Here is a 27,081-nt window from a genome sequence, read left to right on the forward strand (position 1 = left end):
TCTTTATATTCTTTTCTTCGCCGCGCCTTCCAAAACCTGTGATTTTCCTCCATGGTGGGATTGGTGCTACGACTTACACCGGGCACGAGAGCCAAATTCTGGCTGACTAATTATGCAAGTCTGCATAACATCATAAAGCGCTGTTTTCACAACCAAGGGTTTGCCGGATTTTGGACCGCAGGGCATTGCTCCTGATTTTTGCCTAGATTGATGTGCCGAGCTCGGCGCGGGAATGGTTGGCCGCGAACATTACTCTGAAGGCAACTGGCCTAGTGGGGCAAAGAATGAAGCGGAAGAGTGGGTGGTTGGCTCAGAATCGCCGATCAACAAGGAAGGTGTGCATGATGTTACAACGTTGCTGGCCTGACCGAAACAGCTGGCGAATGAGGAGGCAACATCCATAAAGGGCTGATGTCACTCTGTCAAGAAGCAAAGTGCCAGGCCAGAGCCTGGTGGCCAAAACAGGGTGGCCAGAACCTGGTAATCGACTCTGCTTCTAGAGCCTGCTGCCTAGAAATGTCTGAATTTAAGAAGGGTAGAGCCCGACATCGGGCAAGTCTGAATGCTCGTGACAAATAGCCCCCAAGCTTGTGTATCTAATTAGAGCTCGACCCATCGCAACTACCACCTGTATGAATTTATCCCCAGCAGAAGTGGAACTAAAAGAATGACTCCACGTTTACGAACCAACTCGCAGCCTTCAAGTCCACCCGCATCAGCCATTAGATATCTTGTGTTCCTTTTCTTTCCAGTAGCATAACCTAGACTGATCAGTGGTCCCTTCAGGTTTGCTTCTGAACACAAGGAGACTTCTGCTCCGAACCCACCATGGCAACCCCTGCTGGACAAGATCCTAGGCAGGATTGGGATAAGTATAAATCAGTCATCCTGGATCTATACTGCGAGAAGGGATATCCATTGACACGAAAGGGCGATTTCAAAAAAGACCAATGTGTTGACTCAATCATGAGGCATCAACATAACTTCATGGCTAGGTTGGCAACCCATCGCGGATTATTAAGGATCCTTATACTGACTTGAAACGCAGCAAATGGCAATACGAAAGCCAGCTAAGAAACTGGGGTGTTACCAAGAACCTCAAGCGGAACGAATGGATATCGCTTCTTGTTGTTCATGACCGACTTGTAACTCGGGGGGAAAGAAGTGCGCATCATGATTGCGGGGATCGTCCAGACCAGGGAGAAGATCAACAAGATGCGGCATCGTTATTGCAAGAACTTGACAGTCCCATTGCATTCCGACTATCAGGGTTAGTCCCCCAGAATGTCGAACAGTTTAACGACTGCTAATTAAGAACAGGTATGACCTCTATTCCCGGTCGGCAAGCCTTCGTCGAAGTTAAAGAAGACGGCTCATGGAGACGGTGTGCCCCAAGAGACCTTTCCGTGACGTCCAACGCCATGGCCACAAGTCCCGGAACTCCTGAGCCTGCCGAAGAGATGACCTCACCGGTCGTTGGGAGTTTCTCAGCCGTTTCGTCGCCGCCTCGACAGCGTGGGGCTTCACCTATGACTTTGGGTGTGTTCCAATCATTGCTTCTGGACCCTGTGCCAGAGAACGACACTCTTCACGGAATCGATTTATTCGGTCATTCAATGCCCAGTACAGACTGTTACTTGGAAGTCGGATCATTTCCGATCGACCCAGACCATATTTGGCCTTTCGGGGGCGAGTTGAGCTTCCTTACCCCTGGCAACACCCAGCGGGATGTTCCAAATGCCGCTGACATGAGCCGTGATCCGCACCCCAACGTCGCAAGCCACCGCAGTCAGAACAACCTGGATTCGTCAGATACAGAAGTTGGGCCCGTTCAGAGAACTCCGCTAATCCCTGAGCAATTCTTTGATTTGCTCCTTCGCGAGGGATCCACCGAACTCGCACGTCACGATCCAGCCCTCCTTAGGGTTGCCATTACCACCGTCGCTCGATTCCAGTCACTGGTTTCAGCTGAGTCGTTGTTCTGGCAGGAACACCTATTATCACCAGCTGGAGCAGTATTCAGCTTCGAAACGAACCAATTTACGACTCTTCTATACTCCGTAATCAACGGTTTCGCCAGTCTAGACGGGGTCCCCCGTGATTCAATTCTACGAATGCTCAGTGGGAACGAAGGAATTTCCCAGCATTTAATCAATATTCTCCGGGGTGGACCGGACTCTGTGGCAAAACAAGTAGCGGACAACCTGTTCCGGGCTGCTATTGAGTCAAATGACAACAGGGCGGTTGCATTACTGCTTGAAAACATTCAATGCAGACGAAGCATCGCCATCGATTTGAACCGCTTTCACGCTACATGTCTGAAAGCCAAAGTCGGAAACAGACCTTTAGCCTTGGCTGTGGACTTTGGCAACGAAGAGCTGATTGAGACATTATTGATTGCAGGGGCATCTCCAAACTGGCCACGAGGCGGCTTTGATGAAAGACTCCCACTTGAGATGGTTCTTGAAGATAAATACTTGGATATCTCAGCTAAGCTACGAATCATAACTCTCCTCATGAAACACGGGGCAGAGATTACCGGTGCGGTAGTCAGCATAGCTATGGAGAGGGCTGCAAAAGAGTTGCCAGTCTTTAAGGCGGTGATGGAAGGTATTCCAGACGACAAGCATGACAATATAGAGGATCACGCCTGCGGTATTATTCGCTACATTGAGAACTCAGTCGCTACGGCTACAATTCGAAAGTTCATAGACGCATGCAGGGCAACTGGCTGCGGTGAATGCGTCTCAAACGGCTCCAATATGGATGAAATGTTTACGGACGCATTAAGGCGAGGAAACATTGATCTAGTTGATATCCTTGCACCGTACGCCACATCAACATGTGGGGTCCTTGCGTGGGCCGTTCGGAGCGGGAAGATGCAGCTGGTTCAATTCCTTATTCAAAGGGGAGCACGTGCTGATGAGGAGCCCGTCGAAATCGACTGGGACCGGGACATAAGAAACGACGACTACACTACACCCCTTGCGGAAGCAATTCGTCTAGAAGATTCTGATTTCGTGGATATTCTCGAGGAGTATGGTGCATGGTCTCGGATCAGCGAGCCGCTTGATTTTAAGATTGCAATCACCGCCGCAGCACAGGTCGGGAGCCTTCATCATCTCAACACGATTATTAATCGTGCTCAACGGCAGGAGGGAGACAACCTTTATAATGCCATGTGTATAGCTATCAGGAACGACCATTCCGAAGTTGTTTTAGCACTACTCCAGGCAGGTGCTCATTGCGGCGACGACGACGGACGTTGCGGAGATGCTCTCCGTGAGGCTTTGACGAGGCGTAACAAGCAAGTCGTCAACGCTCTTCTTGAAACCGATTGGAGCTATGCGTATTGTAGTCGTTCAGGGTCTACGATGGCACTCGCTTGTGAGTGGGGAGAAATGGACATCATTAGCGATCTGTACAACATGGGGTTTCCCCTGGATCAAGGGGACTATCTGACACCACTCCAGGCTGCCGTGAGGTCGCAAAATAAGGGTTTAGTGGAACACCTCTTCCAGCTCGGCGTCAATCCAGGATCGAAGCCCGCGTACCGCGGCTCAACGCCTCTTCAGGAAGCCGTCAAAAAACAAGATCATGACATGGTGGACTACCTATTATCCAGAGGTGCATCACCCGCGGATATTGGAGCTTTTGCAACAGCTCAGATAGACGATATGACTGCGTTTCCAAAGCTCTGTTGTGCTCAATTGGAAAGGCATCCGTCAGGACTAGTAGGATTTGGAGGCAAGCTAATTATTGAAGCTATCTATACGGACAACCAACTTCAAATCGACGATCTAATCAAGACAAAGGTCGACTTGAACAGAATGACACTCTGGGTTCCTCCTAAGGCGGCTCGTACGGACGATAAAATGAGTCCTGGGGAAATAAAGACTGACTTATTGCTCAAAGGCATACACAAAGAGATGAGCCCGTTGGGATTTGCTATAGTGTATAGCAGGGGCCAGGATTTGCGACTGATCAGCAGGCTATTGAGGTCTGGGGCTCATGCAGACAGCTTTGCTGTCAATTGCGACAAACGTGGAGGTTTTCGAACACCCTTGCACCTCGCGGTGGAAGTAGGGAGTGTCGAGCTGATCTCTATGATGCTCGAAAAGGGCGCTGATATTAACAGACCCGCACGCCGGGGTGTCTTGAGTACTCTTTTACAGCGGGCCTGCGAGCTGGGCAGTTACGACATAGTCCATTTTCTTCTCCAGAAAGGGGCTGATGTCCACAGTGCTCCTGCGAAGCAATTTGGCGGCACGGCTTTACAGTTCGCTGCCAAGAGCGGCAGCTTGAAGATATGTGAACTTCTTCTTTTCCAACACAAAGCGAACCCACACGCTCCTGCACCAGAGTTTGGAGGTGGCCACACAGCGTTTGAATGGGCCGCCAAGGAGGGCCGATATCATGTCTTGCTGCTACTGTGGAAGGAGACTCCTCGAGAGGGATTCACGATGCAGATCCTGCAGCGAGCACGGGATCTTGCTGAGAGGAATGGGCACAGAGGGTGCGTGGATATCATCGCTCGCATGTTGGGCGGGTTCTCGTCAGGACGGTTGATTTCATGAAGCTGAAAGGGAATCTGAGCAATGATTGGGTTGCGAATCTCAACTCCTGTATCTTGTATTAGGCCGTCCAATTGTGTATAGGCGCTTTGGAGGTTTCGAATCGTGGGTTTCGGGTTGGTCAGGGTGTTTGGTACATGCTTCGATATTGGTTCGAGGGGCAGTGATCTCATATTCCACTCGTTTCTTGGATCTATAGATTGAATGGTTAGTATTATGGCGGCGCCGCATGGAATTGTCACGGAATTGATTTTGCTTCGTTCATGGAATCGTGGCATGTTTGTATGGTCTTTTGAACATTGAGCGGATCTTCTGATACATGTAGTGAGTCAGGAAAGGTCTGGTTGAGCCTCTCCCAGAAGATGAGCCAGCCCGAGCTTTACCAACTAAACCCGCAGCTACAAGAGAACCCAGCTAGGAACTCAGCCAGCAGAACCCCACCCAGCTGGATTCACCCAGCGACTCTGGACACTTTTATATACTCATGTTAGTGTTCCGAGTCAATGTATCCAATACCTTTACAAGAACACTTCTCCGTGCCAGGGTGAGACTCCAGCAAGAGTAGCTCACTGCATTGACAGCGTAGGAAAACACTATATCCGAGACACGGTCTAGAAACAAACGGTAATGGACAATAGCTCCATAACTGCGACAGGGCCTTGCTATATGCAATAGTGACCAGCTTGGTAGACTGGAGTTCTGAGTTCTGAGGGTTAAATGAGGAAGCATGCAGCTCAGAGGTCTAAGTAAGAAAGAGCTTGCCCGCAATTGGTTGGATACACATCGAGCTGACGTTCCCTGGACTGAGTATTTGTTCTTATGAATCGCATTAATCATTGACGCGCTTAGTCATCGCCCAGTAAAGCTCGAGTAGTCCCATGGTCGCGACCATAATATTGTGCTGTACATCGGGGAAATGCCACAGACGACGAGACACCGCTCTGCAGTGCAACCTTGGCGCCATCGCAATCCCCGCCATCACGATCGTTAACAGGAAGCGTATCAGATCCGCTATATCGTTTGAACCAGACGACACTGTTTTCCGCATGGGTCCCTCACTTCCCACCTCCTGCGCCCATGCCCATACCCGCCCCCGATGCTGCTCCTCCCGCACCCACCACGCTCAACCCCAGTGTCTTGTGCTCCTCGGCGTGCCGCGCCGCCATGACGCTCAGAAAGATGTTCCAGCCAAAACCGACACAGGATGCGACGAGGACGCGCGAGCGCACGGGGACCCAGATGAAGTTGACGAGCCCGACAGCAGGCCAGATGGTCCAGCCGGCGCGAAGGAGGCCCCAGAGCTTGCGGCGCACCACCCCAAACACGAGCGCCAGCGTCGGCAGCCGCAGAATATTGGTGACGATCAGGAAAAGCGTGATCATGAGGCTCAGCGAGATGGTCTGGTCCAGGACGAGCTTGGCCGCGACATTGCGGTAGTTGATCCTGAGGTCCCCGCTGCTGCTGCTACCGCCACCACTACCACCGCCGCCATTTCCGCCGGAGGACTCAGGGACGGCGGGCTTCTCCTCGGGGTCCCGGCCCTTTTCGAGATTGTCGCCCGCGGCGGCGGGCCGCCGCTGCTTGAAGGTGCGCGTGCGCGTGGGGAAGTGGCGCTCCAGGGCGTGGTGCCACTCGTAGCCGATGAGGGCGCCGATGAAGCCGAAGAAGGCGAACTCGAGAATGCGCTGTTTGTCCAGGGGCTCGGGCGTCCCCTCTGCGTGCCACCTGGCAGCGAGCTGCGCCGTTAGGTTTGCGGCGGCTTTGATGCAGGTGTTCTGCAGGGCCGTCGCAAGCATGGACGGCATGGCTGCGGCGGGCTGATGGGGCACTTGGCCTCTTGCTTTGTGGTTGCAAGCCGCTAGCCGACGCGCCTCTGTTTCTTCTGGGATACCGCTGATACCAGTTGGGAATGTGGTACGAAGTTGTGATGTCGTAACGAGAGCAGATCAAGGTGGAGGGGTATCTGGGGAAGGTGATCAGTGACGAAAATAGGGGCTAATGGTACGGGGGAGAAGTTTATTTAGAAGCTACGTCTCAGGACTGACTAAGGCATCCTAACGTTGTGGCGGTGCAACGGTCCGACCCAGGTGGGGCTTGGGACGCGGGCAACTGGGGTAAGGGATCATGGCTAAACTGATGATCGGGGTTTCCCATTTAATTGGTTGACTACAGGATATCCTAGCCCTGGTGATTCAGAGCTTACAAAGTAGTAAACAGTTCGAGAGAATGATGAGATCAACACCGCTTACATCCCACGTCAATTCCATCTCCGAATGTACGACGTATGTCCCCAAGTCGGATCGCGGCACCTGGAGCGAACCGAACCCCACCCCCACGTGTGGACCTTGTACGTACTGGGGACCTGACAAAGAGCTGTCCCTCTGTCCCTACCGGCTTCCTGGGACAATCACATGCGAGTTCTTCATCGCCTCATTGGGCGACACATTCTTTAACCTTCTAGAGCAGCTCCCAATTTGGCCGGTGCCACTCTTGATCCTGGCGGTCTTGCTGCAAAGCGAGCAGAGCATTTCCCCGGAAACACAAACATTGATATTGTTTCCACAGTCTCAACCCATTGTCCCAGAATCTGATTACTCTGGGACTGGAGCATGAGTACCAGCTTCGACCCTATGAAAGCTTTGGGGAGCGGCGACTTAGAATGATTGCTGGAAGGTCCCATGCGCCTTAAGGAATGAAGGCGAAAGCTGTGTGATGTAGTACGCTGCAACAAATCCCACGAATGAAGTGCGCGTAACTCCCCTACATCTCCAACTCATCAACTTTTGCGCCAGGTAAGATTTCTGTTGACATCAACTTGTGCATTTGCATTCGAAAAGACTGCAACGAGACCTTGACTACACATCGCCCTTGTGTATTTCATGCCGAAACCCAATGGCTAATCCCGTACTCATAGTCGGTGCCGGCATTGTGGGCTTGAGCATAGCCCACGGTCTCAAAAAGGTTAGCCATCAATTCGCTTGTCGCACTTGATCAATTACAGTACTCATTTAGCTGCTTCACGACTACTTAGGCCAACATACCCTTCGAGATTTACGAGCGCGATGAGGACACCAACGTGCGACCGCAAGGATGGGCTCTGACTCTCCACTGGGTCCTACCTTATCTGGAGCGCCTCCTCGACGCCGGGACCTTCGCCCGGCTGGAAACGGTGCAGGTGGACCCCGAGCTCGGGCGCCACGACACGGGCAACTTCTTGTTCCTCAATCTGGCGACCGAAGAGGTCAAGTTCAAGATTCCTCCCAACAAGCGACAACGGCTCGATCGCGAAAGGTTGCGGGCTCTGCTGCTGGAGGGCGTGCGCGACCACGTGCATTGGTCCCAAACCGTCGTCAATGTGCGACAACACGAAACTGCCCCGCACGGCGTCAGCGCTATCATGCAAGATGGCACGTCGGCGTCCGGTTTCTTGTTGATTGGTGTGGAGGGCACCAATTCGCGCATCCGGCGTTTTCTCGTTCCCGATGGCTACGAGAACTACCAATTGCCCGCGCGCATGGTCGGGGTGCGGCTCGAGATGGCCGAGGACCAGGTCGCGCCGCTGCGACGTCTGGATCCCCTCCTGTTCCAAGGGGCGCATCCGACTACGGGCACCTTCATGTGGTTCTCCATCCTCGATGTTCCCGACACCAATGGGACCCGCGATACGTCGGATCCGCTCTACCATGTGCAATTGATACTCTCGTGGCTACTGAAAGGACCCGAGGATGAGATCCCGGAGTCCAATGGCGATCGACTCGAGCAGATGCGGACCAAGGCCGATGGCCTGTCGCCTACGTTCAATCACGTCATCCAGAACATCCCTTCTACGGTTCCAGTAACCGAGGTCAAGCTCGTGGACTGGGTGCCCTCCCCCGATTGGGACAATCGCGGCGGCTCGGTGACGCTGGCCGGCGACGCCGCGCACGCCATGACCATGTACCGCGGTGAAGCCGTGAACCATGGGATCCTCGACGCCTACCTTCTTGCCAAGGCCATTACGTCCATTTACCACGGGGAAGTGAGCCGGAAGGAAGCCATCGACGCATACGAGGCCGAGCTGCGCCACCGCACGCAGCCCGCCGTGCTGCTGAGCCGGGAGGCGTGTCTCGGGGCGCACGACTTTCACGCGTTGAACGAGAACTCGGCGGTAGTGCGACGGAGGGCTCTTTCTATTACTGATTAGATGGACGGTAGGTAATCTACAAGTATGACGCTAGTGGCGAGGCAATGTGGTTCTATCTAGTACACGTAGCGGAATGCAGGATTCTTGCGATCCGTCAGATCCTCGTCGTCGATCAGCGACTCGACCGCGGTATCTCCCCTCGCCACTGCCGCCAGCTGCTCCTCTCGCGCCTTTTCTGTCTGGCGGTTGCGGCGGCCGTAGATGATTCGGAGCAGGATGGTGACAATGATGGCTGCGCCGTTGGTTGCGAGGATGGTGATCTTGGCGCTGATGTAGCCAGGTGCTTCGCGGCTCTGGAAGGTCTGCATTACAACGTTAGTGGCAACCAAGATATCTTTATCTGGAGGGGAAGACTGACCTGAGGACCGATGATGTTGGCGATGCTGAACGCGATCGCAATGGCCGCGTTCGAAGTGACCTTCTTCGTGTACCCCGACGTATTGGACCCGACGAGACTGTACACGAGCGCCGTCGGGGCCACGGTGAAATTGATCAGGTAGATCCCCGCCAGGCTCCCACCCTGTCCCTTGTAAAAGGACATGAGGCCCGCTCCGATCATGGTGGGCACGATCATCGCCAGGATAGCCAGCCAGCGGGGGACGCCGCGCAGGATGGCAAAGGTGCTGAGCAGGGTGGCGAAGATAGACACGACGCCCGAGGGCATGTTGAGCAGCGCCGACTCTTTGGGCGTGTAACCGAACCCGTTGATGAGGGTGGCGCTGAACGTCACGATCACGCCCGAGGGGATCACCGTTAGCACGATGATCAGCGTCAGCAGCCAGACGGCCGGGTCCGCGAGCGCCTCGACGAGGGCCCGCGACCGGAAGATCTGCCGCCCATTGCCCGCCTGGTCGAGCGCGAGCGCGGTGCGGATGTAGGCCTTCTCGCCGTCCGTCAGGAAGCGCGCCCCGTCCACAGTGTCGGGTAGCCACAGCAGCACGGCCACGGCCACAACCAAGTTGGAGGCGCCGACGGCCAGGAACATGATGCGCCAGCCGCCGAAGGCCCCGCGCGCGATGTCGTTGTCCTGCGACCCGTGCTGGGCCGCGAAACTGACGAGCCCGCCCAGCATCTGGCCGACGCCGATGCTGCAGTACCAGAGCCCTGTGCGGGCGCAGGCCTGGCGCTTGGTGTACCAGGCGCTGGTGACGAGGACGAGGGCGGGCGAGATGACGCTCTCGCAGGCGCCGAGCAGGACGCGCAGGGCGAGGAGGCCGGCGAAGTTGCGCACGGCGGCGCTGCTGCACATGGCCAGCCCCCAGACGAGCACGTTGAGACCCAGCACCCGCCGCACGGGGTACCGCTGCAGCAGGTAGGCCTGCCCGAATTCGGCGGCGACGTAGGAGAGGAAGAAGGAGGTGGCCAGCCAGCTGAAGTCTTGGCCGCGCATGCCGAGGCTCTGCTGCAGGCCCATTACGTTGGCGTAGTTGACGACGACCTAAGGGGGCGGGAAATGGGGGAGGTACGAGTCAGCCAAGTGCATCGACAATACAATGTGCAACGCCAACCCAGCGCTGTCTTCTCTCTGTTTCCCATTTAGCCATCTCACCTTGTCGAGGAACTGGTAGAAATAGCAGAGGAACATCAAGGGTATGACGTGGAAGTCAATCTTCCTGTACAGCCGGCCGCGCTGCACCGGCCCCAACTGGCTGGCCATCACGGCCTCCAGAGCCGCCGTCATTTCTGGCTTCTCCGTATCTGCCATATCGATCGCTGTGGTGAGTTCCGGGGCGTTTCAAACGCGTTCGTGCTCTAGTGTTGTCGGCGTGGAACGTTGTCACAGACGATACCTTTGGTTTTGGATGAAAACTTATAATAAAGTTGGCGTATCACGTTAGAAGCAGGTCAATACGGAACTTATACGCGCATTGCATTTTCCATGCTACTTGCCCCTCACTCGTGATTTGAACGTGGGCTTGGCTGCAGATGGTTCTTAGTAACAGCACAATCTGCCGTGCAGGATAAGACAACTGTGTCTTGAGTTGGGGCACGCCGTATCGTCAAGCCGTATCGCCGTATAGGCCAATGAGGGAGGACGCTTTGATCGCGTCTAGATTGCCGATCTTTCTTCGTTCGATGCTGCACCACCATTTTAGATAACTTGACCCCCAACCCTCAGCTGTATGCATAATGTGGTTATCTAGAAAGAAGCTTTCGGGGCCTTGATCGATTGAGCATCGCACCCGACTGGACATACCAAATCGATCATTCGTGGAACGGTACGGTTACGAGGGTATCACCGAGTGGCTGCTACCCCTCCCTAGGTAGCCAGCCACCACATACTTATTTACGTTTGGCCATTCGGGACCTCTGCATTAGCTCGCTGTCACCCGAACCTCACCATGCAGCCACGTATCTTAGTGGCCGTTGAGCTATGATTGGCCTCCGAATTAAATCACCGGCCACCCGCCATCTGGAGCTATCTGACTAGACTGTCACTAGGATGGCTGGAAATTCATTCCTTTCCCCAAAATGCAGCATGCACCAGTGCTGTTCCTTCTACTCCAACATTCACCACCATGGGCTCCCCTTGCGCTGCCCATAAATCGGCTCAAACACCCCGCACGCGCCATCCACCGTCCCATTCTGTACCGTCGTCCAGCCATTGGTCTTCGGGTTCGTCTCGACATCAAAAACCACCACCGGATACTGCCCCGCCTCCCCCGCGCCCACGGGCTCCCACCCGGGCCCGGCCCCGTAGGGATCCTTGGCGAAGTCCGCCCAGGCCGTCTGCATCGCCGCGCTGAGCCGCGCCTCTTCCGCCGTCGCGTTCGCCGGAGGGTACGACCCGAACACGATGGGGATCTCGGAGGAGTGGTACGCCCCCAGCCCCTCGCGGAGCGCCGTGTTGGGGAACGTCGCGTTGAAGAAGTACCGCCACACGGGCAGGCCGAGGTGGAAGGCGGCGTCCTGGGCCACGCGCGAGGCGGGGCAGGTGTACTCCATGTCGGTGTCGATGGCGGCGTTGACGTGCCAGCCGTCGGCGAGGAGCTCCCCGTTGGGGCCTTGGCCGCCAAGGGGGTAGGTTGTCTTGAGCGCCGCGGCGTGGGGGGACAGCATGGGGAAGGCGGTGACGTAGGAGTCCAGGTCGGCCCAGGAGCCCGTCCACATGGTACCTTCGTTGGCGTTGGTGCCGATTAAGAGCGGGATTTTGGCGATGTGGCCTTCGCCGCGCGCCCGGTCGGGGTCCGCGAGCTGCGTGATGTCGTCATCAACGGGGTAGAAGGACAAGGACGCTGAGGGGTCGTTGATGAGTGCCCGGATGCTGCTCGCGGGCGCGGCTCGGACGCAAGCGAACTCGGCAGCAGCCGCCTCGGGTGAGACTGACGTGCTGCTGTTGGCCGTGGTCGAGGTGCAGTTCAAGCCCTTCACCAACAGAGGCCATGCCGCCGGACCGATGACATCGCCCGGAGGGTCCATAACCCACGCCGTCTCGTACACCCCGCTCTGCTGGATCGCAGCGCGAAATGGGCGGGTGTTGGTGTCGTTCATGGTGCCGACCAGGCGCGAGACCGACGTGGCGCCGCTGCTCTCGCCGAAGATGGCAACCCTCGCCGGGTCGCCCCCAAAGCCCGCGATGTTCTCCTGCACCCACCGCAGCGCGAACCGCTGGTCGTACAGCCCCACGTTCTGCTCCTTCATCGGGACGGCGGGGCTGATGGGGAACCCGAAGGGCCCGAGCCGGTAGTTCAGGCTGACCACCACGACGTCCTGGTGCGCGGCGAAGCTGGTCCCGTCGTGGCGGGTCATGGACGCGCTCCCGCTCTTGAGGCCGCCGCCGTGGATCCACACCATGACGGCGCGGCCGGCGCTTTGGGGAGCCGGCGACGCGGGCGCGAACACGTTGACGTACAGACAGTCCTCGCTCTCGGGCGCGAGCAGGACGTCGGTGTTGCCCTGCTGGATGCACGCGTTGGGCCAGGCGGTGACGTTGCGGGGTGTCGACCAAGGCGCCGGCGGCGACGGCAGGGCGAAGCGCAGGGCGCCCAGCGGAGGGGCGGCGTAGGGGATGCCGAGGAACTCGTTCACCGCCGTCTCCGCCCCGGGGAACGTCTTTTGGCTGCCGATCACCACGCCCGCTTTCAAGGTCGCAGTGGCGGGTGCATTTGCTGCGGCATTTGCAAGAGTCCCGGCGCCGAATGCCCCGAATACTGCTGCTGTGACGGAAAAGACCTTCATTTTGTCGATATTGAGGGGTGAAAAACGACTGTCGTCTTTCCCGGGTCACGCGGCGAGGAAATCTTATCAAGACACCTCCAGGTTCCGGTCGCCAATGCCGGACCTAATTGCCGGTATCGGAAATGGCCGGCAAAGCCCGAGATCCACTCGCAGCGGGATCAGCCGCACGCATCACCAAAAGCAGATTGCGATTGTGGTTAGAGTTGGAAGGCCTGACTCGCGGCTCCGCAATCCTTATCTTAAAACCAACGTCCTCCAGGATCTGGTATCCGGCAAGCTGCGATTAATTCGACATGGGTGACTCAAATGTGACATTGTTTTGTCTAAAGAAACCCCGAAGAAGCATTTGAGTCCCGGAAACCTGAGGCTTCTGTCGACAATGGGAACAGCGGACGTGTGCCAAATGTGGCAAAGACAACATCATTGTCCATGACGGCGTGAACAACAACAAAGAGCCTGTGTCACCCTCGGATTCTGAACAATTCCTTGGTCCCATAATTTCCCATTCTGATCGTTGTTGTTATATATCTCGACAACAATCTAGAATCTTAGACAGATCAGGAACCCAACGCGTTAGCAAACAACGCACCCCTGTACCCCTACCAGAAATTATATCCAGCCTTACTGCCCTACACAAACGTCAACATGGCTAACAACCGCAGCGGCAACAGCCAGAGCAACAGCAGTGGCAATGGCCAGAGCCATAGCAGTGGCGAGATAATTCCGCCCTCAACCGATACCAAGATGAGAGCCAATGCCGCCGCGAATGGCCGCCGTGGCGCCGTCTCCGGTCCCGCCTCCAATGGAGCCACCACCGGTCGCCGTGGCGCCATTGCTGGTATCCTGGACGGGAGTGAAGGCTCGCTCAACCATGGCAGCGCCGCCGCTAAGAGGTAGGTTGTCTTCCTTTCATATCGTGTGACTTGAATGGTGTCAGGTTTCTTCGAGGACGTTTTGCCTTGACAACAAACTATGGGGTAGTTATAGTAGTAATATATAGCATTCGAGAAATTATCAACAGTGTTCCTCAAGTGATCTAAACCTTTGATTTTAAGGTTAGGAGGTAAAATCAAAGGTCCACGACCAAGTTTTTACATTGCCAAGGGTAATCAACATCTGACTGCCATGCTCTTAACCTTTCTCCCAGTCCCCTTCTACGAACATGGTCAATGATGCTGCCTTTCCGCCCAAGCCTGCTAGACCTTGGCTGGGTTGTGTCTAACTTGGAAACCAAACCACTTCCCGTTATGGGGGTTGGAGCCTTTCAGCGTAATCGTCTGGTCGCTATCCCGCGGCTTGTGCATAAGCCACTGCGCCCAGTCACCCCACACAATAGCCTGATTGAACATGTCCGACTGGCGCTCGGGGCCCCAAATACTGCCATCCTCGCACGCGGACCTCACGAAGACGGTTTGATACGAGTGGACCTTCTCCTCCCTGTTGGTCGGAAAGGTGCCGTTGACGATGTGGTTGCCGCAGGTGAACCACTGGTCCCAGTTGGCATCGTTCGACGCCATGACGCCGCAAATGCTAGATTGATCAACATCAACACGGGCTCAATTCATGTACCCATCATCCGGCAGTGAGCAGAGCAGGTTGTCCAGAGACTGGGAAGACTCACCCTTGGTATATCGGCAGCGCGTAGTACCTCCCGCAAACGTCCATGCTGTCTTTAGGACGGTTGATGGTGGTGACTGTGGTGGAACTGTCTGACCATCCCTTGGTCTCGCTGACCGTCTTGGTATACTGCTTCATGAAAGCATTGGCGACGCTCGCACTGAAGCCAACTTTTGCAGTTCCGCTCATACCACTTTCCTTATCACTCATCCCCAAATCGAATCCCAGATCGATACCAAATTGGTGGGTTTCCTGGGTGCCTTTCATGACGCTCTTGCCGTTGGACACCGCCTCGTTGAACTCGTGCGTGATTTGCTGGGAGACGCTGCACTCCTGGGTTTGGGTGCAGTACGTGCCGTCGTGCGGCATCGGCTGGCCATAGAACCAGAAGCGCGTCGTGGGGCAGAACTTGGCCTCTTGGTCGCGGGCACGCTGGCACTTGCCGTTGTCCAGAAGCTTGTTTTCGGGTATGGACTTCTTGCAATCCGCGAATTTCACGCCTCGGAACGGGTTCTGTGGATCCGTCAGCCGAAGAAGTCCACAAGTACTGTCAGGAAGCGGTAGGAGACACATACCCATCCGTCGTTGTTGTCAAGATTCGGCTTGAGGTTAGCAGGGGTATTCTCCGCCACGGAAATGCACCTGTTAATCTCAGGTACTCCTGTGGGGGCTGGAGCGGGGCGTGCTGGGATGGTCGTGCCATACACCTTCTTGTGGCCTCCGAGGGGCTCGAATCCGCCCAGTGCGCCATGGCAATGGATGAGGAAGGGAAGTGCGAGATGCAGAGCTAGTCTCATGGTGTCTGGTCTTGGGGTCTCAATTCTGGAAAGACTAATCGATATGGTATGCCCTCTTCAGAAATGGGGCAAGGGGCGCAGGGGAGGGATCAGCATTTGTAGGGATGTAGACGGCTGGTTATGGAACAAGTTGCCTCATCGGGGCTACAGCCAGCTTCGGATAAGAATACCGTGATGGGCACATGTTGTTGTGTATGCTGATGCCTTTGATGCAATCGTTCGAATGTGTCTTGTTTAGTGACATGCGCTGACGACAAGCCTCTGGCCAGCGCCGTACCTTGTTGGCTCATCTGTATCTTCTTTTGTTTGTTTGTTTTCGATTCATAACAAGGCTCCCCTGTAGAAATAAAAGACTCATAAAGAGCAGGTTACCTCAAAAAAACATTAAACTCAAAAAGCAAGGTATCATACCCGTATCTGCATTGCCAGCGAGGTTGACAATTTCGGACGAACGGCTGGCAACGACAGCGGCCCGGAGTGTCTAGACCTGGCCGGGCCCGAACGGTGCCCTCCCTTCCCCTTCTGTTGACAAACGCTACCTAGGTGCCCCGGCCGACAAGGTACCTCTCGCTTGGGCTAACCCGAGCTACCACCAACTCCGATACATGCGTCGTAGCATGACCTTGGCTACCCGTACGCATTCCGCCAGCTTAAAAGCCTACGTATCAGGACCTACAGCTTTACCTGGAACGAGACACATCATTCCATCACTTCCTCTCGGCGCATTGCAATCAAGCAACAAGATGAAGACCACCAATCTCTTATGGGTTCTTGCTGGTTGCGGCAGTGTCGCATCCGCTATCGACGAGAGTCCTAGCGATCCCACCAGCTGGATCGAGGTATGCAACGGCAGAAACCACAACAACGAATGTGGCAAGGTCGACATGTCGGAGAAGTACTTGGGCCAATGCAGTAAGTGACCATCCTCCTCCTTTATCGAGGTCCGGCGCGTCACATTGGGCTGACTCCACGATTAGAAACGATTCCGGTTGGAGTGTTTTATGCAAAGGTCATGTCGGTCAAGTTTGAAGGGCTGCCCCAAGGCAGTTGTTGCGAGCTGTTCGAGTGAGTTCACTTCCTGTGTTGATGTCTGCACACAATGTGCAGTTCGGAATACCTCTTGTGCTGATACGACTGATCCTCAGAGGCGTCGACTGCACGAGAGACCGAGTCAAGGTCTCTGATGCGGTACCTGACCTGGGTGCCATTTGCAACTTTGGCGGAGATGGGGGGACGACTGGCAAGACCAGAAGCTTTGCTTGCCATCGCCCGGAAGAATGCGCCAAGCTGGGCTACACCCAGTGTAAGGAAGTTTCGTAATACGCGAATCTGTAGTTTAGCACTGTCTCAGTGGATCTCAGTCATGGTCGATTCCCTATCTAGTGTAGCAAATTGTGGAATACTATGTTGCAATTACCTGCTATATGCTATTGACTTGATCGATCTTTACGTTGCGTCTGGTGCTGGCTGCCCTGCCATTTCCCAGTGTCACTGCTGCTCCGGGTACTATTGGAGGATAGATAGATGGATAGGAGCACGTCCCATACCCCTAGGAAGGTCAGGTGCAGCTTCGCTGCACCCCAGAGATTAAAGAATACAACAACAACAACAAGAACAACTGCTGCTCCGGATCTTGTGCGAGGACCACAGAAGACCTTGGTCTTTCTCGTCAAACTGAGGAGAACGGCAACCCGTTCGGCCGAAACGAAGGTGATGGGGTCGGCCAGGCGGTTGGAATAACTGCCTAGTCGAGCGCTAGGCCATGATAGATAGCTACAGAATGAATTGGATCATCCAACCTCATCTGCAATGCTACAAACTGGAACCGTTTTGGTGCGGCTCCACAGGTAGACGAATCTTATTTCCCCAGATCTAGATTTTAGCAGCGCGGGGAACGCTCCATTGGGGTTTCCAGCCTCAGGTCTCCAACCGACCATAAGGGCGCTAAGTACGGCCACAGGGGTACCGTACCGGGTCCCGATATCCATTTGGATCACCCGGCAGGCGACCGAGCCCATTGCAAAACAACACGATTTGCAACCCAGCTGACCGCAAGGGTCCAGAAGAGATAAGGAGAGCCAAAGAGGTCCTGCCACGGGCCTTCCCGCAGAGGCGACTTCCGAGTCATAGCTTATGGACATGGGCGAAGAAGTCATATAAGAGGCCCGCCGACTTCACTGGTCCCGGCAATGAACAAATCTTGAGCCAACTTCCTTCATTGTACCACACACACCCCTTTCTCGTGTACACCACAACTATATACACAATGGTCTCCACGTCTCTCCTCGCCTGCATCGTGGGCTTTCTCCTATGCCTTGTTGCCTCTTCTCCAGCGGTTCCGGATGGGCATTATGGAAGCCGCGCTCGGTCGGAGGGATCAGGATTGTCTGGTCAAGACTCGCCATCTCCACCACCGCCACCGAGCGGCATGTTGCTCGGGACGCGTAGCAACCTGAGTTTACTGGCCGACGCTCCTCTTGCCGACAACCAGTGGTGGGTAGAGATGGAGAATAAGGCGACCCGCTGCCTTGGTTGCAACAAGGGCAGCGCAAAAAGAGATTTCAAGTGCGAAGACAGGTGCCCCCGCGACGTCAACATGGAGGACTTCAGACACGCAATCGAGGCGGCCAGTCTGCTGAACGAGGTCGGCGAAACGTCTGGTGGCCACAGCATGCAATACGTGAGATACAACTCGGTAGTGGTGTATATCTGCAACTGCAGTAAGTGGGGTGCCGATACTTCCGGGTCCGGATCGGGACTTTCTAGTGATGATACTGACCATGCACCTTGGAACCCGCAGAAGGCAATCAAGACTTTCCTCGCGACCAGCTGGAGCACTTTAGAAACGATATCTTCCAACAGTGTCGCGGCTCCAACGAGGATTCTGTCAGATCGGGGCATGTTTGGTATAAGCAATGGGGCAAGGGCTACCAAGTCGATAGCTGGGAAGGGTTCCAAAAAATCATGGAAGACCCAGACAAAACGGGTTGCGGGAAGAAATGCACTGGGGGAGAGAAGAAGGATCCTTGCTAGGGCTAGGCGACATGCTTGTCACAAGTCTCTTGTCTCGGCCGGGCGCTTCACTCGAGCATCAGCTGGAAATGAGAGGAAAGAACGGACCGATGCTGATGTATTGCTACTGCGTATGTCGTAAGATCTTGACACGGCCTCTTCTTGGTCAAGTTGGCTAATGTTTGACAATGGTACTATTTGTCGACGTTGAATCGATACGAACAACCATGGCGCCTGCCCACTCCAGCTACCTAATGCATTATGCAATTGTGACCTGCTCATGGGAAGAGTTCATTGTTTCTGTGGGGGCATTGATGTTTGCTCGAGCAGGGGTCGATTGCTTGGAGTTGCAATTGAGAGGCGATGGAGGGGCGGGCGACTACTTATCCAGAAACCCATTTCCGCATCACGTAGCGGCGAAACAGCAGCATCGGCTTCGCATGCCCTACCTCATTTCCAAGAGAAGGCAGTTGTCGCGTGACCACACGACACAGGGCGCGATTGGGCCGAAGAAGTGGGCCACGGAAACATTGCAACCCCTGCCAAGAGCCGCGTGAAACTCCAGGAACCCCCGGCAGACCCACGATGTGGCCCATCTGCCGCACCTTGGCGTGCTTGGCCACCCTCGGGCGTTCGCTGCCGGAGGGCTATCTATAGAAGCAGTTGTCGGACCATGTAAAACTGTTTCTCATCCCCCTTCTTTCTAGCTTGTCTCTTCTTTTGCCTCGTTCTGTCATCTAATTTCTATCGATTTCGTTCGATTCTCATTCCAACTTTTTTGGTATTATTGTTTTGGGCCGTGCCCAACTTTCTGCTCTTTTCCTGGTTCGAACGGTCAGCAGCAGCAGCAGCAGAGCTACAGTTCTGCGCTTTTATTTCATTCTTTCACTCCCGGGTGCCCAATTGCACATTTGCTTTTTTACGTCACAAATACGTTCCGCTGTTTCAGGCCTGCTCGCCCTCGACCATGCGCGCCCAAGCCGATATGCTGGCACGTGATGTGCCCAGCACCACTCGCTCGCCGACCTACAAGCGCTGGTACCGCCGTCATCAACAGGAGCAGGCGGCGAGACGGGCGGCGGACAGCTCCGACTCGGAAACGGGAGCCGACTCCGGTCCAGACTCGGATTCCGACTCGGACGACGACAACAACAATAACAACAGGAATTCTACGAAGAAGGCGAGCGACCCCAAGTCCAGACGAATGATCTCGTGGAGGTCCCGGCGAGCTACACCCACTACGCCAACCCCCACTTTACCTTCTGGTACACAATCATCGGATGATTCCGTCTCAAGTGCCGAATCCGTTTCAAGCGCGGAATCCGAGGCCAGCGTGGACTCCTTGGACTCGGATTCGGACTCAGACAACGGCGCCAGGAAGAACGCCACCGTAAAGTCGAGGCGGATGATCTCTACCGCGGAGCTGGGCAAGGCCATGGCCGCCCAGCAAAACTCGGTCGCAGCAGCCCCGGCCGTCACATCTGGTGCTCCTCTTCCTGCCGCATCGAGCAAGGCCCCCTCTTCATCAGATTCGGACTCGGGCTCAGGGTCGGAATCGAGCTCGGAATCGGCAGATTCTGACTCCGGATCCGAAGACGAGGATAAGAAGAAGACGCAGAAGAGCAGTAAACCACCGGCTCCCACCCCTGCGCCAACTGCCTCCCTGCCGGCGGCGCCGGCAGGGGCCCCGGCTATCACGAGTTCCGGTGTTCCTCCCCCTCCCCCGGTTGTCGCGGCACCTGCCGATGTGTCCAAGGCGGACTCGGAGGACTCTGAATGCGAGTCAGAAGAAGACGACAAGGAGGATGAGAAGGAGAAGGAAGAAGACAAAGATGAGAAGAAGCCCTCGTCCACGACTCCGGCTACCATTTCCGCCTCGACCTCGGCTTCCGCTCCGGCGGGCAAAGCCCCGGCCATCACTTCTGCCGCCGCACCCGCAAGCTCATCCGGCAGTGCGCCCCCGAAGTCGAAGACCACGAAGACGGCAACGAAGTCCAAGTCGGGCTCGGGCTCCGAGTCAGAGTCGTCCTCTTCGGACTCGGACTCGGATTCTGACTCGGGCTCCGAGGACGAAGACAAAAAGAAGGAAGACAAGAAGAAGAAGGAAAAGGAAAAGGCGTCATCCAGCTCACTCCCAGGGAAGGCCTCTTCATCTGGTGCCGCGCCAGGCGTCACTTCGGGCCCTGGCGCACCACCCGTCGTCACCCCGGCCGGTCCCTCTGTGACCGGGCCAGCTGGCGGCGGCGCCGACCCGCTGCCTGCGTCTGGGCCCCTCGTAACCGCACCGGCGCTGGCTACGTCTTCTTTCCTGACACAGACCGGCACCGCAGCGCTGTCGGCTACCGCGTCGGGTCCAGTGGCTACGGCGGCGGCTGTCACTGTCGCGCCTGGGATGACGCATCTCCTGACGTTGCTGCTCATGTGTTTCCTGTTCCTCAGGTCTCGAAGATAGAAAAAACAAAAACAATGCTATTCTTCTTCTCCAACCTTTTATGTTTTTCCAACCTAGGCTGTCTAATAAACTATGTACACTCCCAAAGGCAACTTGAGTCATTAATTACGTGAGCGGCGTTCAGTTGCGAAAATGAGTGACTCGAGACGTGTTACGGAATAGCAGTGGTTGTCCATCCCGATTTTTATTGTGATATGGTCCGTGGGTTTCGCCCTCGACACTTGGTGTTATGACGCAGAGGCCACGGGACCTGACTCAGCCCGTACGTCTTAGTAAACCACCTTTGGCGTCACCATTTCTGCAACAGAGAGCTTACAATGACTTTGAAAGACCAGTGATAGATCTGCAGCCTTTCTGTTCGAACCTTAGAACAGCGTCGGTAGCGGTGGTGGCTTGTTGTTGATCTTTGGCTGTATCTTCGTTCCGATCTACACGCCATCAGATTCAGATGGACCTATGTGCCACAGCTGTTGTAATATGTGAGGAGGCGTCATTAACGACCCCGAGTTATCCCCAAGGCACACCCCGAGATCCGGTCGGGCGTGACACTTTCACAGCCACGGAAATCACTCCCCAGCATGGAGCGCAGGATGGCTTCGACGTTCGACGCCCTTGCCCTCCCATCATGCTGTTCGTTTACATGGCAGTAACTCTGCCGACAGCCATGCTGGGATCTCAGATCTCGCCAAGATGGCCACCAAACAAGAGCAGGCAAATTAGATACCATCTCGTCCCTTCGGCAATGGAAACGTAGCATTCAAACGTTTGGAGTTCCCGCAACCTATATGACTCCTCTGAGGTTAGCTGGTTTTGCTTGTGCCTGCGACTCAACCGGCGGTCTCCGTGGATGCCCGCCCCACTGGCTGCAGGTACGGTATCCGCTCCGGCGGGTACTGAGGCGTGTCGATCCTTTTTGCTCTTAGACCCGCTGTCCCGCAATGTCCCAGTGAAACATTGCCAGGAGCTCCATCCAGAGCCTCCTGCGTTGGGTGCAATGCAATAATACTCAAAATTGAAATTGGGATGATAGCCCAGCACCAGCATCAGCACCAGCACCCAGGCTTGATTGAGTTCAAGTTAAGTATATGCTTCTTTTAACCCTCTGTCTCGAGCCTGAGATACCAACAGGGGTTGGGGCGGTGTGGTAAGCGGCAAAGGCTCGTTGCTCATCTTTGCCGGCTCGTTGAACCTCGAGGTGGCGTTGTCTCGGCTAATTCCCGACTCGTGCGAGACATCTCACCCCTTGGCGCTCGGTGGTCTAAACTCCATCCATCCCACTGTCTTCACTGGACGATGACATTGACCATATGTAGCACACCAACCCAACAGGGCGACTGATACATTCAGGTACCATTAGGGACCCTATCTTGGCGTACTGAGTTCCGTCTTGGTTGAAAAAGCATCAGCGTGCAATATTCGTATGATGGAAATGTATTTTCGCCAGTGTTAGTCTCTGTGCTGTCCCTGTCGTTAAATTGACAGGTCCGGCCAAGTCCTAATTTCCGCTGTGATCATGCCAACCCGTCTCAGTGTAGTATAGAAAGAAGCTGCATTCTTTTGTTCCTGCATTGGCATCCCCCTGCCAAGATTGCCGACCCGGGTTGTTCGGATCTGTACCGTACGATCGCCAGCTGGGTATAACGTGATGTTATTGAAAGTTGGCGGCTCTGCGGTACTTGATTGCAGGGATTATTCTCCCGGTTCAATGGGGCACCCAAGACCGTCAAAAGCCACTTGCAATCTATGCGCGACTTGGGACTGCTGGGCAGGGGCACTTTAAGAACGTTTTAATTACGTATGTCACACGTTGTCAGATGTTTAGACATTTCCCATGCGTCGTCTTGCAAGCCTTTCCTTTCTTTTCCAAACCTATCAATGTCTGTCTAATGTGAAAACCAAAAGTGTTCTGAGCTTGACTGAAAAACTTGACGGGTCAAAACGTAGCCACCAAGAAGTCGGGAAGGAATAATGTCCCAAAAACACTTCGTTGGCAATGATGGTGGTCGTCGTGTGAGAATTATCACGTCGGTACCGGCAGTTCGGGGTGGGTTCCCCCAGGATTGCCATTTGTCGATCCTTTTGGTGCGTGCTGCCGCAAACCGACCCTCCCCATAATTTACCTAAGCGCCGAGCGGCAGCGGGCACGATGTCAACAGAGCATCGTACGGCAACATGCGCCTAGTCTTGCCAACTTTTCCGAGGCAGGACCCTCTGGTTTGTTTCCCCCAAACGCCAAGCGCCGGCGAAATGGCCCTCCTCGTACGGCAACGTGCGCCTAGAGTTGCCGTTCCCAGGCCTGACAGCCGTGCTGCGCGTGGATCGTGCTCGATATATCGCTCGCTACTCCGACGACTATTCATCTTGTCCTGACCTTCGTGTCTTTTCCCCCCACCAAGATGCGACACATGCTGTTGCGGGTGCCCATGAGCGTTTCTGCCAATGTCACTCCAAGTCTTGGGCCTCATCTTGAGGGCTTGAGGCTCGCGGCGCGAGGGCGCAACCCATAGTATAGATAAAAGCAGTATTCCTGCGCCGTAGAGTGTGAAGTTTTATCTGGATCATGATCATCGTCGTCTACCCAAGAAGATAGTGACCAGACTTCTCCTTCTCCTCTCCAAACGATCTTGAGGATCGTTGCCTTTTCTTCATTTCTATACCCTCTTTGGCCAGGTTGCCTATTTGCACGCTCTTCCCAGGCTGTGCCTTCATACTATAATCTTGCATTTTGTATTTGGCTTTTGAAGAGAAAAGAAGAAAACGACGACAAGATGCCTTCCTGCACATCCTTTGCCCTTGCTGCCCTGCTATCGCTGGCACAGGCCCACGTCAACTTTCTGGACATCGTGGGCGACCCGGGCTCCAACCACAGCATACAGTTCGGAAGTGAGAACCATCCCTACCTAAGTCCCTCAGATTAAGGGGCGGTACACTGACCATTGCACCAGTCGATCCCGCCCAGGCCCGCAACTGCTCGCTGATCAGCGCGTGCCAGCTGGACACGAACCTGATCCGCGACGCCGAGATCGACGCCAACCTGGTAAACCTCTGCGGCCGCAACCAGCTGATCGGCAACATCGACATCGCCCTGCACACCGAGAACGCCCTGGCCGCCGGCGCCGTGACGCAGGTCAAGCGCGGCAGCGAGATCACCATCACGATGCACCAGGTCAACTCCGACGGCGCCGGCCCCTACGAGTGCGACATCGACGAGGGCAGCAACTCTAGCTTGATGGTCAAGAAGCTCACCATGATCAACAACGTGCCCGGCGTCAACGGCGTCTCCCAGGCCATGGTCAAGGACTTCAACATCACCGCCAAGATGCCGGATGACTTCACCTGCTATGGAGGTTTGTTCTCGGGTTAACTTCTCACCAAGATTCACGAAGACTAACAAATCGCCTATAAGCCTCGCCCGGAAATATCTGCACCATCCGATGCCGTAACAACGCCGTTGCCGGACCTTTCGGTAAGTTACCCAGACCCTTGACTCCCCTTCAACACTCCAATACTGACCCTCTTCTAATTCCCCAGGCGGCTGCTTCGCCGTCCAGCAGACCGACGTCGAGCCCACCGTCAACACGGCCAGCAGCATCCGGACCTTCAAGGACGGCGCCGGCATCCTCAAGCAGGTCCAGGGCAACCTCAAGGATCTGGCCAACGGGAAAGCGGCCAACGTGCAGCAGGGCCTCCTCGACGCCAACAGCGCCAGCGCCCACGCCGACAAGCAGCTGCTCGCCTCCATCCAGTCCAAGATCTACCCGGAGACGGCCCAGCCCGCCCAGGCCAAGGGCGCCGGCGTCACGCAGGCGACCACCGCGCCCGCTGCTGCGCCTACGAGCGGCGGCGCGGCGGTGTCTACTACACCGGCTCTGGCTGCGCCGGTCCCTAGCGCTGCGCCGGGTGCTGGTGCCGGTGCTGGTGCTGGTGCAAGACCTGGTGCTGGTGCGGGTGGGCGACAGGGTGGTGTTGGTGGACAACGCCCACCCTTCCCCGGGGCCGGTGCTGGGCCCGGTGCTGGGGCTGGGGCCGGCAGCAACATTGTCTTCCCGTTCCCCACGAGAGCCCCCGGGGGCGGCAACAACAAGAGGAGCTCCTTCAACAACGGCATGAGATGGGCCCGGCGATTCATGTAGATCCGAGTTCAGTATCTCTCCTTGCCCTGTAAAGCCATGTAAAAAGTGGGCAGTCGGTGAAGCTGAGAACGGGTGGTTTCAGATGAAATGTATATAGTCATGACGTGAAAGGCACACGGTCCCCGGATGTTTTCTGCGCGCAGACTTCCCAGGGCGTGGCGCCGGACAAGTCTCTTTTCCCCTTTTCTTAGTGGCGTAGCGCAGACAACTTGTATATATAACTGTATGACATCATCTTTTCGCGGCTCAACAATGAAACAGTCAGTTAAACGTCCAATAAGGTTGGACATATACGAACTAATACGCCTATAGGTCAAACCGAGATTCTCCGCTTTTCCGTTTTGGTTAGGCCGCGAAACCTTAAACTCGACGCTGCCCCCGTTGTGAATCAGTCTAGCACAACTTGATATGCAGCTACAGTAGATGTAAAAGGTGCCCATCCTATCACATACTACGAAAGAAGCTTGCTTGGCGGGGACACGAACGCCTCTTGCCTCGGCTAGTTGGGCGGGGCCTGCGGATCTCCTCCCGCGGCCGATTGGATGCAACTCTATTTCAACCCCATTGTTTGCTTCAAACAGCATCTGGTACTACGGATTACCCCATTCCAACTGCTGGAGACTTGCAGCCGAAAATTTACCTGGCATTGCTTAATCAGTAACTGTACTTCCACCAGAACTAATACAGTCCGTTGAATCAACCCGCGCTGCTCAAGACGCCATGGCCGACTATTCCATCTATGGAGGCCCCAGCGAGGACTGGCTAGCGGTGGAAGCCGACGTCCCCGCTCTCCCCACCGGCCTGCCTGTTCTCGAGATCCAGAGACTGACGAACGAGATGCGCTCCAAGAGGGCCAATGAGGCCATGGTCGCTCTCGCCGACAAGGTCAGAATGCAGGACTTGACCATCCAGGCGCGCGACGGCTACTCGCTGGAAGTCCGCACCTACCTCTCGGCGGAAGCCGCGGCGGCAGACGCCCAGCAGAAGCAGAAGCGGCCGACCTACCTCCACTTGCACGGCGGCGGCTTCCTCCTGGGCACCATCGACTCGGAAGACGCCACCTGCTCCAACATGACCCTGGACACGGGCGTGCTGGTCCTCAACCTCAACTACCGCCACACGCCCCAGTACACGTACCCGACGGCCTGGCACGACGTCCAGGACGCCCTCCTCTGGATCCACCAGCACATCGACGAGCTGGGCGGCGACCCGAGCCGGGTGCTCATGGGCGGCATCTCGGCCGGCGCCTGGCTCACGGCGTCGCTGACCATGGAGATGAACCGGGGCCGGATCGCGCGGCTCGCGGGCCTTCCGCCCCTGGCGGGGCAGGTCCTCATGATCCCGCCCACCGTGCACCCGGACTGCTACGGGCCGCAGCTGCGCCGGCTGCGCGAGGGCGTCATCTCGTCGTACGTGGAAAACGAGTTCGCGCCGATGCTGCCCGCGGCCCGCGGTCGCATGTTCTGCGAGCTGCTGCGGGTCCCGGACCCGCAGGAAGACGACACGAGCCTCAACCCGGGCAACGCGACGGTCGAGCAGGCGCGAGGGATGCCGCCGACTACGTTTGGCGTCTGCGGGCTAGATCCCTTGCGGGACGAGGGGTTGTTGTATGCGAAGCTATTGACTGAGGCGGAGTGAGTATTACCTAAGTTGTATCCCCCAACCCCCTTTTCGCAACATGGCCTTCTCCTTCCCCACAGTCCAGAGTCTTGAGTGATTACTAACTCGAGTGTTTTTATCAGCGTCCCCACCAACATCCACGTTTTCAAAGGGCTGCCTCATGGGTTTCACTCGGTCGGCAGCAAGTTGAAGGCGACCGCTCATTGGGCCACTGTGATGCATGGTGGGATCAGATGGGCCTTGGAGCAGCCCAAGGCCAGTGGCAAGTTCGATGTGACAGCCTGGTAAGCTCGGTTCACCCGCGCTTAGATGTCGGCGGAGAGCCCGACAAGGACATACTAGTCTGTTAGATAGGAAAGGGTCAATATAGATGAGGCCTTAGATCGACCTTGAAGGCATCGAGCGTTGCTTGCGTTGACCTTTCCTCGCAGACATTCGGGGCATTCCAAATCATATATCCAGGCATTATGGTAGAAAGGCGAAAGACTTAGACGAGCTGGTATCGAACCAAAAG

At 55.7% G+C, this 27,081-nt stretch overlaps 13 protein-coding genes across 13 annotated transcripts; 7 read left to right on the top strand and 6 right to left on the bottom strand.

The window, feature by feature from the left end:
• Window positions 1-828: 828 nt before the first annotated feature.
• Window positions 829-4,577, top strand: PG985_004505 (ankyrin repeat-containing domain protein; the record flags this gene model as incomplete). The annotated part of the gene is made up of 4 exons (XM_066824274.1): window positions 829-995; window positions 1,049-1,145; window positions 1,195-1,270; window positions 1,321-4,577. The coding sequence occupies 4 exons, from the start codon at window positions 829-831 to the stop codon at window positions 4,575-4,577; spliced, it is 3,597 nt and encodes a 1,198-aa protein (XP_066687434.1).
• Window positions 4,578-5,629: 1,052 nt separating this feature from the next.
• Window positions 5,630-6,379, bottom strand: PG985_004506 (uncharacterized protein; the record flags this gene model as incomplete). The annotated part of the gene is made up of 1 exon (XM_066824275.1): window positions 5,630-6,379. One exon carries the CDS (start codon window positions 6,377-6,379, stop codon window positions 5,630-5,632), a length of 750 nt encoding a protein of 249 aa, XP_066687435.1.
• Window positions 6,380-7,466: 1,087 nt separating this feature from the next.
• On the top strand, window positions 7,467-8,757 carry PG985_004507 (uncharacterized protein; the record flags this gene model as incomplete). The annotated part of the gene is made up of 2 exons (XM_066824276.1): window positions 7,467-7,535; window positions 7,606-8,757. 2 exons carry the CDS (start codon window positions 7,467-7,469, stop codon window positions 8,755-8,757), a joined length of 1,221 nt encoding a protein of 406 aa, XP_066687436.1.
• Window positions 8,758-8,813: 56 nt separating this feature from the next.
• Window positions 8,814-10,438, bottom strand: PG985_004508 (major facilitator superfamily domain-containing protein; the record flags this gene model as incomplete). Its single annotated transcript, XM_066824277.1, has 3 exons — window positions 8,814-9,059; window positions 9,116-10,195; window positions 10,307-10,438. The coding sequence occupies 3 exons, from the start codon at window positions 10,436-10,438 to the stop codon at window positions 8,814-8,816; spliced, it is 1,458 nt and encodes a 485-aa protein (XP_066687437.1).
• An 830-nt stretch (window positions 10,439-11,268) lies between these two features.
• Window positions 11,269-12,936, bottom strand: PG985_004509 (uncharacterized protein; the record flags this gene model as incomplete). Its single annotated transcript, XM_066824278.1, has 1 exon — window positions 11,269-12,936. The coding sequence occupies one exon, from the start codon at window positions 12,934-12,936 to the stop codon at window positions 11,269-11,271; it is 1,668 nt and encodes a 555-aa protein (XP_066687438.1).
• A 645-nt stretch (window positions 12,937-13,581) lies between these two features.
• PG985_004510 (uncharacterized protein) lies at window positions 13,582-13,833 on the top strand (the record flags this gene model as incomplete). The annotated part of the gene is made up of 1 exon (XM_066824279.1): window positions 13,582-13,833. One exon carries the CDS (start codon window positions 13,582-13,584, stop codon window positions 13,831-13,833), a length of 252 nt encoding a protein of 83 aa, XP_066687439.1.
• A 299-nt stretch (window positions 13,834-14,132) lies between these two features.
• On the bottom strand, window positions 14,133-14,453 carry PG985_004511 (uncharacterized protein; the record flags this gene model as incomplete). The annotated part of the gene is made up of 1 exon (XM_066824280.1): window positions 14,133-14,453. One exon carries the CDS (start codon window positions 14,451-14,453, stop codon window positions 14,133-14,135), a length of 321 nt encoding a protein of 106 aa, XP_066687440.1.
• A 100-nt stretch (window positions 14,454-14,553) lies between these two features.
• Window positions 14,554-15,350, bottom strand: PG985_004512 (uncharacterized protein; the record flags this gene model as incomplete). The annotated part of the gene is made up of 2 exons (XM_066824281.1): window positions 14,554-15,066; window positions 15,129-15,350. The coding sequence occupies 2 exons, from the start codon at window positions 15,348-15,350 to the stop codon at window positions 14,554-14,556; spliced, it is 735 nt and encodes a 244-aa protein (XP_066687441.1).
• A 743-nt stretch (window positions 15,351-16,093) lies between these two features.
• PG985_004513 (uncharacterized protein) lies at window positions 16,094-16,670 on the top strand (the record flags this gene model as incomplete). Its single annotated transcript, XM_066824282.1, has 3 exons — window positions 16,094-16,262; window positions 16,328-16,415; window positions 16,496-16,670. The coding sequence occupies 3 exons, from the start codon at window positions 16,094-16,096 to the stop codon at window positions 16,668-16,670; spliced, it is 432 nt and encodes a 143-aa protein (XP_066687442.1).
• Window positions 16,671-17,616: 946 nt separating this feature from the next.
• On the top strand, window positions 17,617-18,383 carry PG985_004514 (uncharacterized protein; the record flags this gene model as incomplete). The annotated part of the gene is made up of 2 exons (XM_066824283.1): window positions 17,617-18,070; window positions 18,151-18,383. 2 exons carry the CDS (start codon window positions 17,617-17,619, stop codon window positions 18,381-18,383), a joined length of 687 nt encoding a protein of 228 aa, XP_066687443.1.
• Window positions 18,384-19,307: 924 nt separating this feature from the next.
• Window positions 19,308-20,783, bottom strand: PG985_004515 (uncharacterized protein; the record flags this gene model as incomplete). The annotated part of the gene is made up of 2 exons (XM_066824284.1): window positions 19,308-19,388; window positions 19,602-20,783. The coding sequence occupies 2 exons, from the start codon at window positions 20,781-20,783 to the stop codon at window positions 19,308-19,310; spliced, it is 1,263 nt and encodes a 420-aa protein (XP_066687444.1).
• A 2,799-nt stretch (window positions 20,784-23,582) lies between these two features.
• Window positions 23,583-24,947, top strand: PG985_004516 (uncharacterized protein; the record flags this gene model as incomplete). Its single annotated transcript, XM_066824285.1, has 4 exons — window positions 23,583-23,697; window positions 23,760-24,161; window positions 24,221-24,280; window positions 24,346-24,947. 4 exons carry the CDS (start codon window positions 23,583-23,585, stop codon window positions 24,945-24,947), a joined length of 1,179 nt encoding a protein of 392 aa, XP_066687445.1.
• A 720-nt stretch (window positions 24,948-25,667) lies between these two features.
• On the top strand, window positions 25,668-26,855 carry PG985_004517 (uncharacterized protein; the record flags this gene model as incomplete). The annotated part of the gene is made up of 2 exons (XM_066824286.1): window positions 25,668-26,581; window positions 26,690-26,855. 2 exons carry the CDS (start codon window positions 25,668-25,670, stop codon window positions 26,853-26,855), a joined length of 1,080 nt encoding a protein of 359 aa, XP_066687446.1.
• Between the last annotated feature and the right edge of the window lie 226 nt (window positions 26,856-27,081).

Source organism: Apiospora marii (genome assembly GCF_038362585.1).
Source record: "Apiospora marii strain CBS 49790 chromosome Unknown utg000003l_segment0_segment0, whole genome shotgun sequence".
Lineage (NCBI taxonomy): Eukaryota > Fungi > Ascomycota > Sordariomycetes > Amphisphaeriales > Apiosporaceae > Apiospora > Apiospora marii.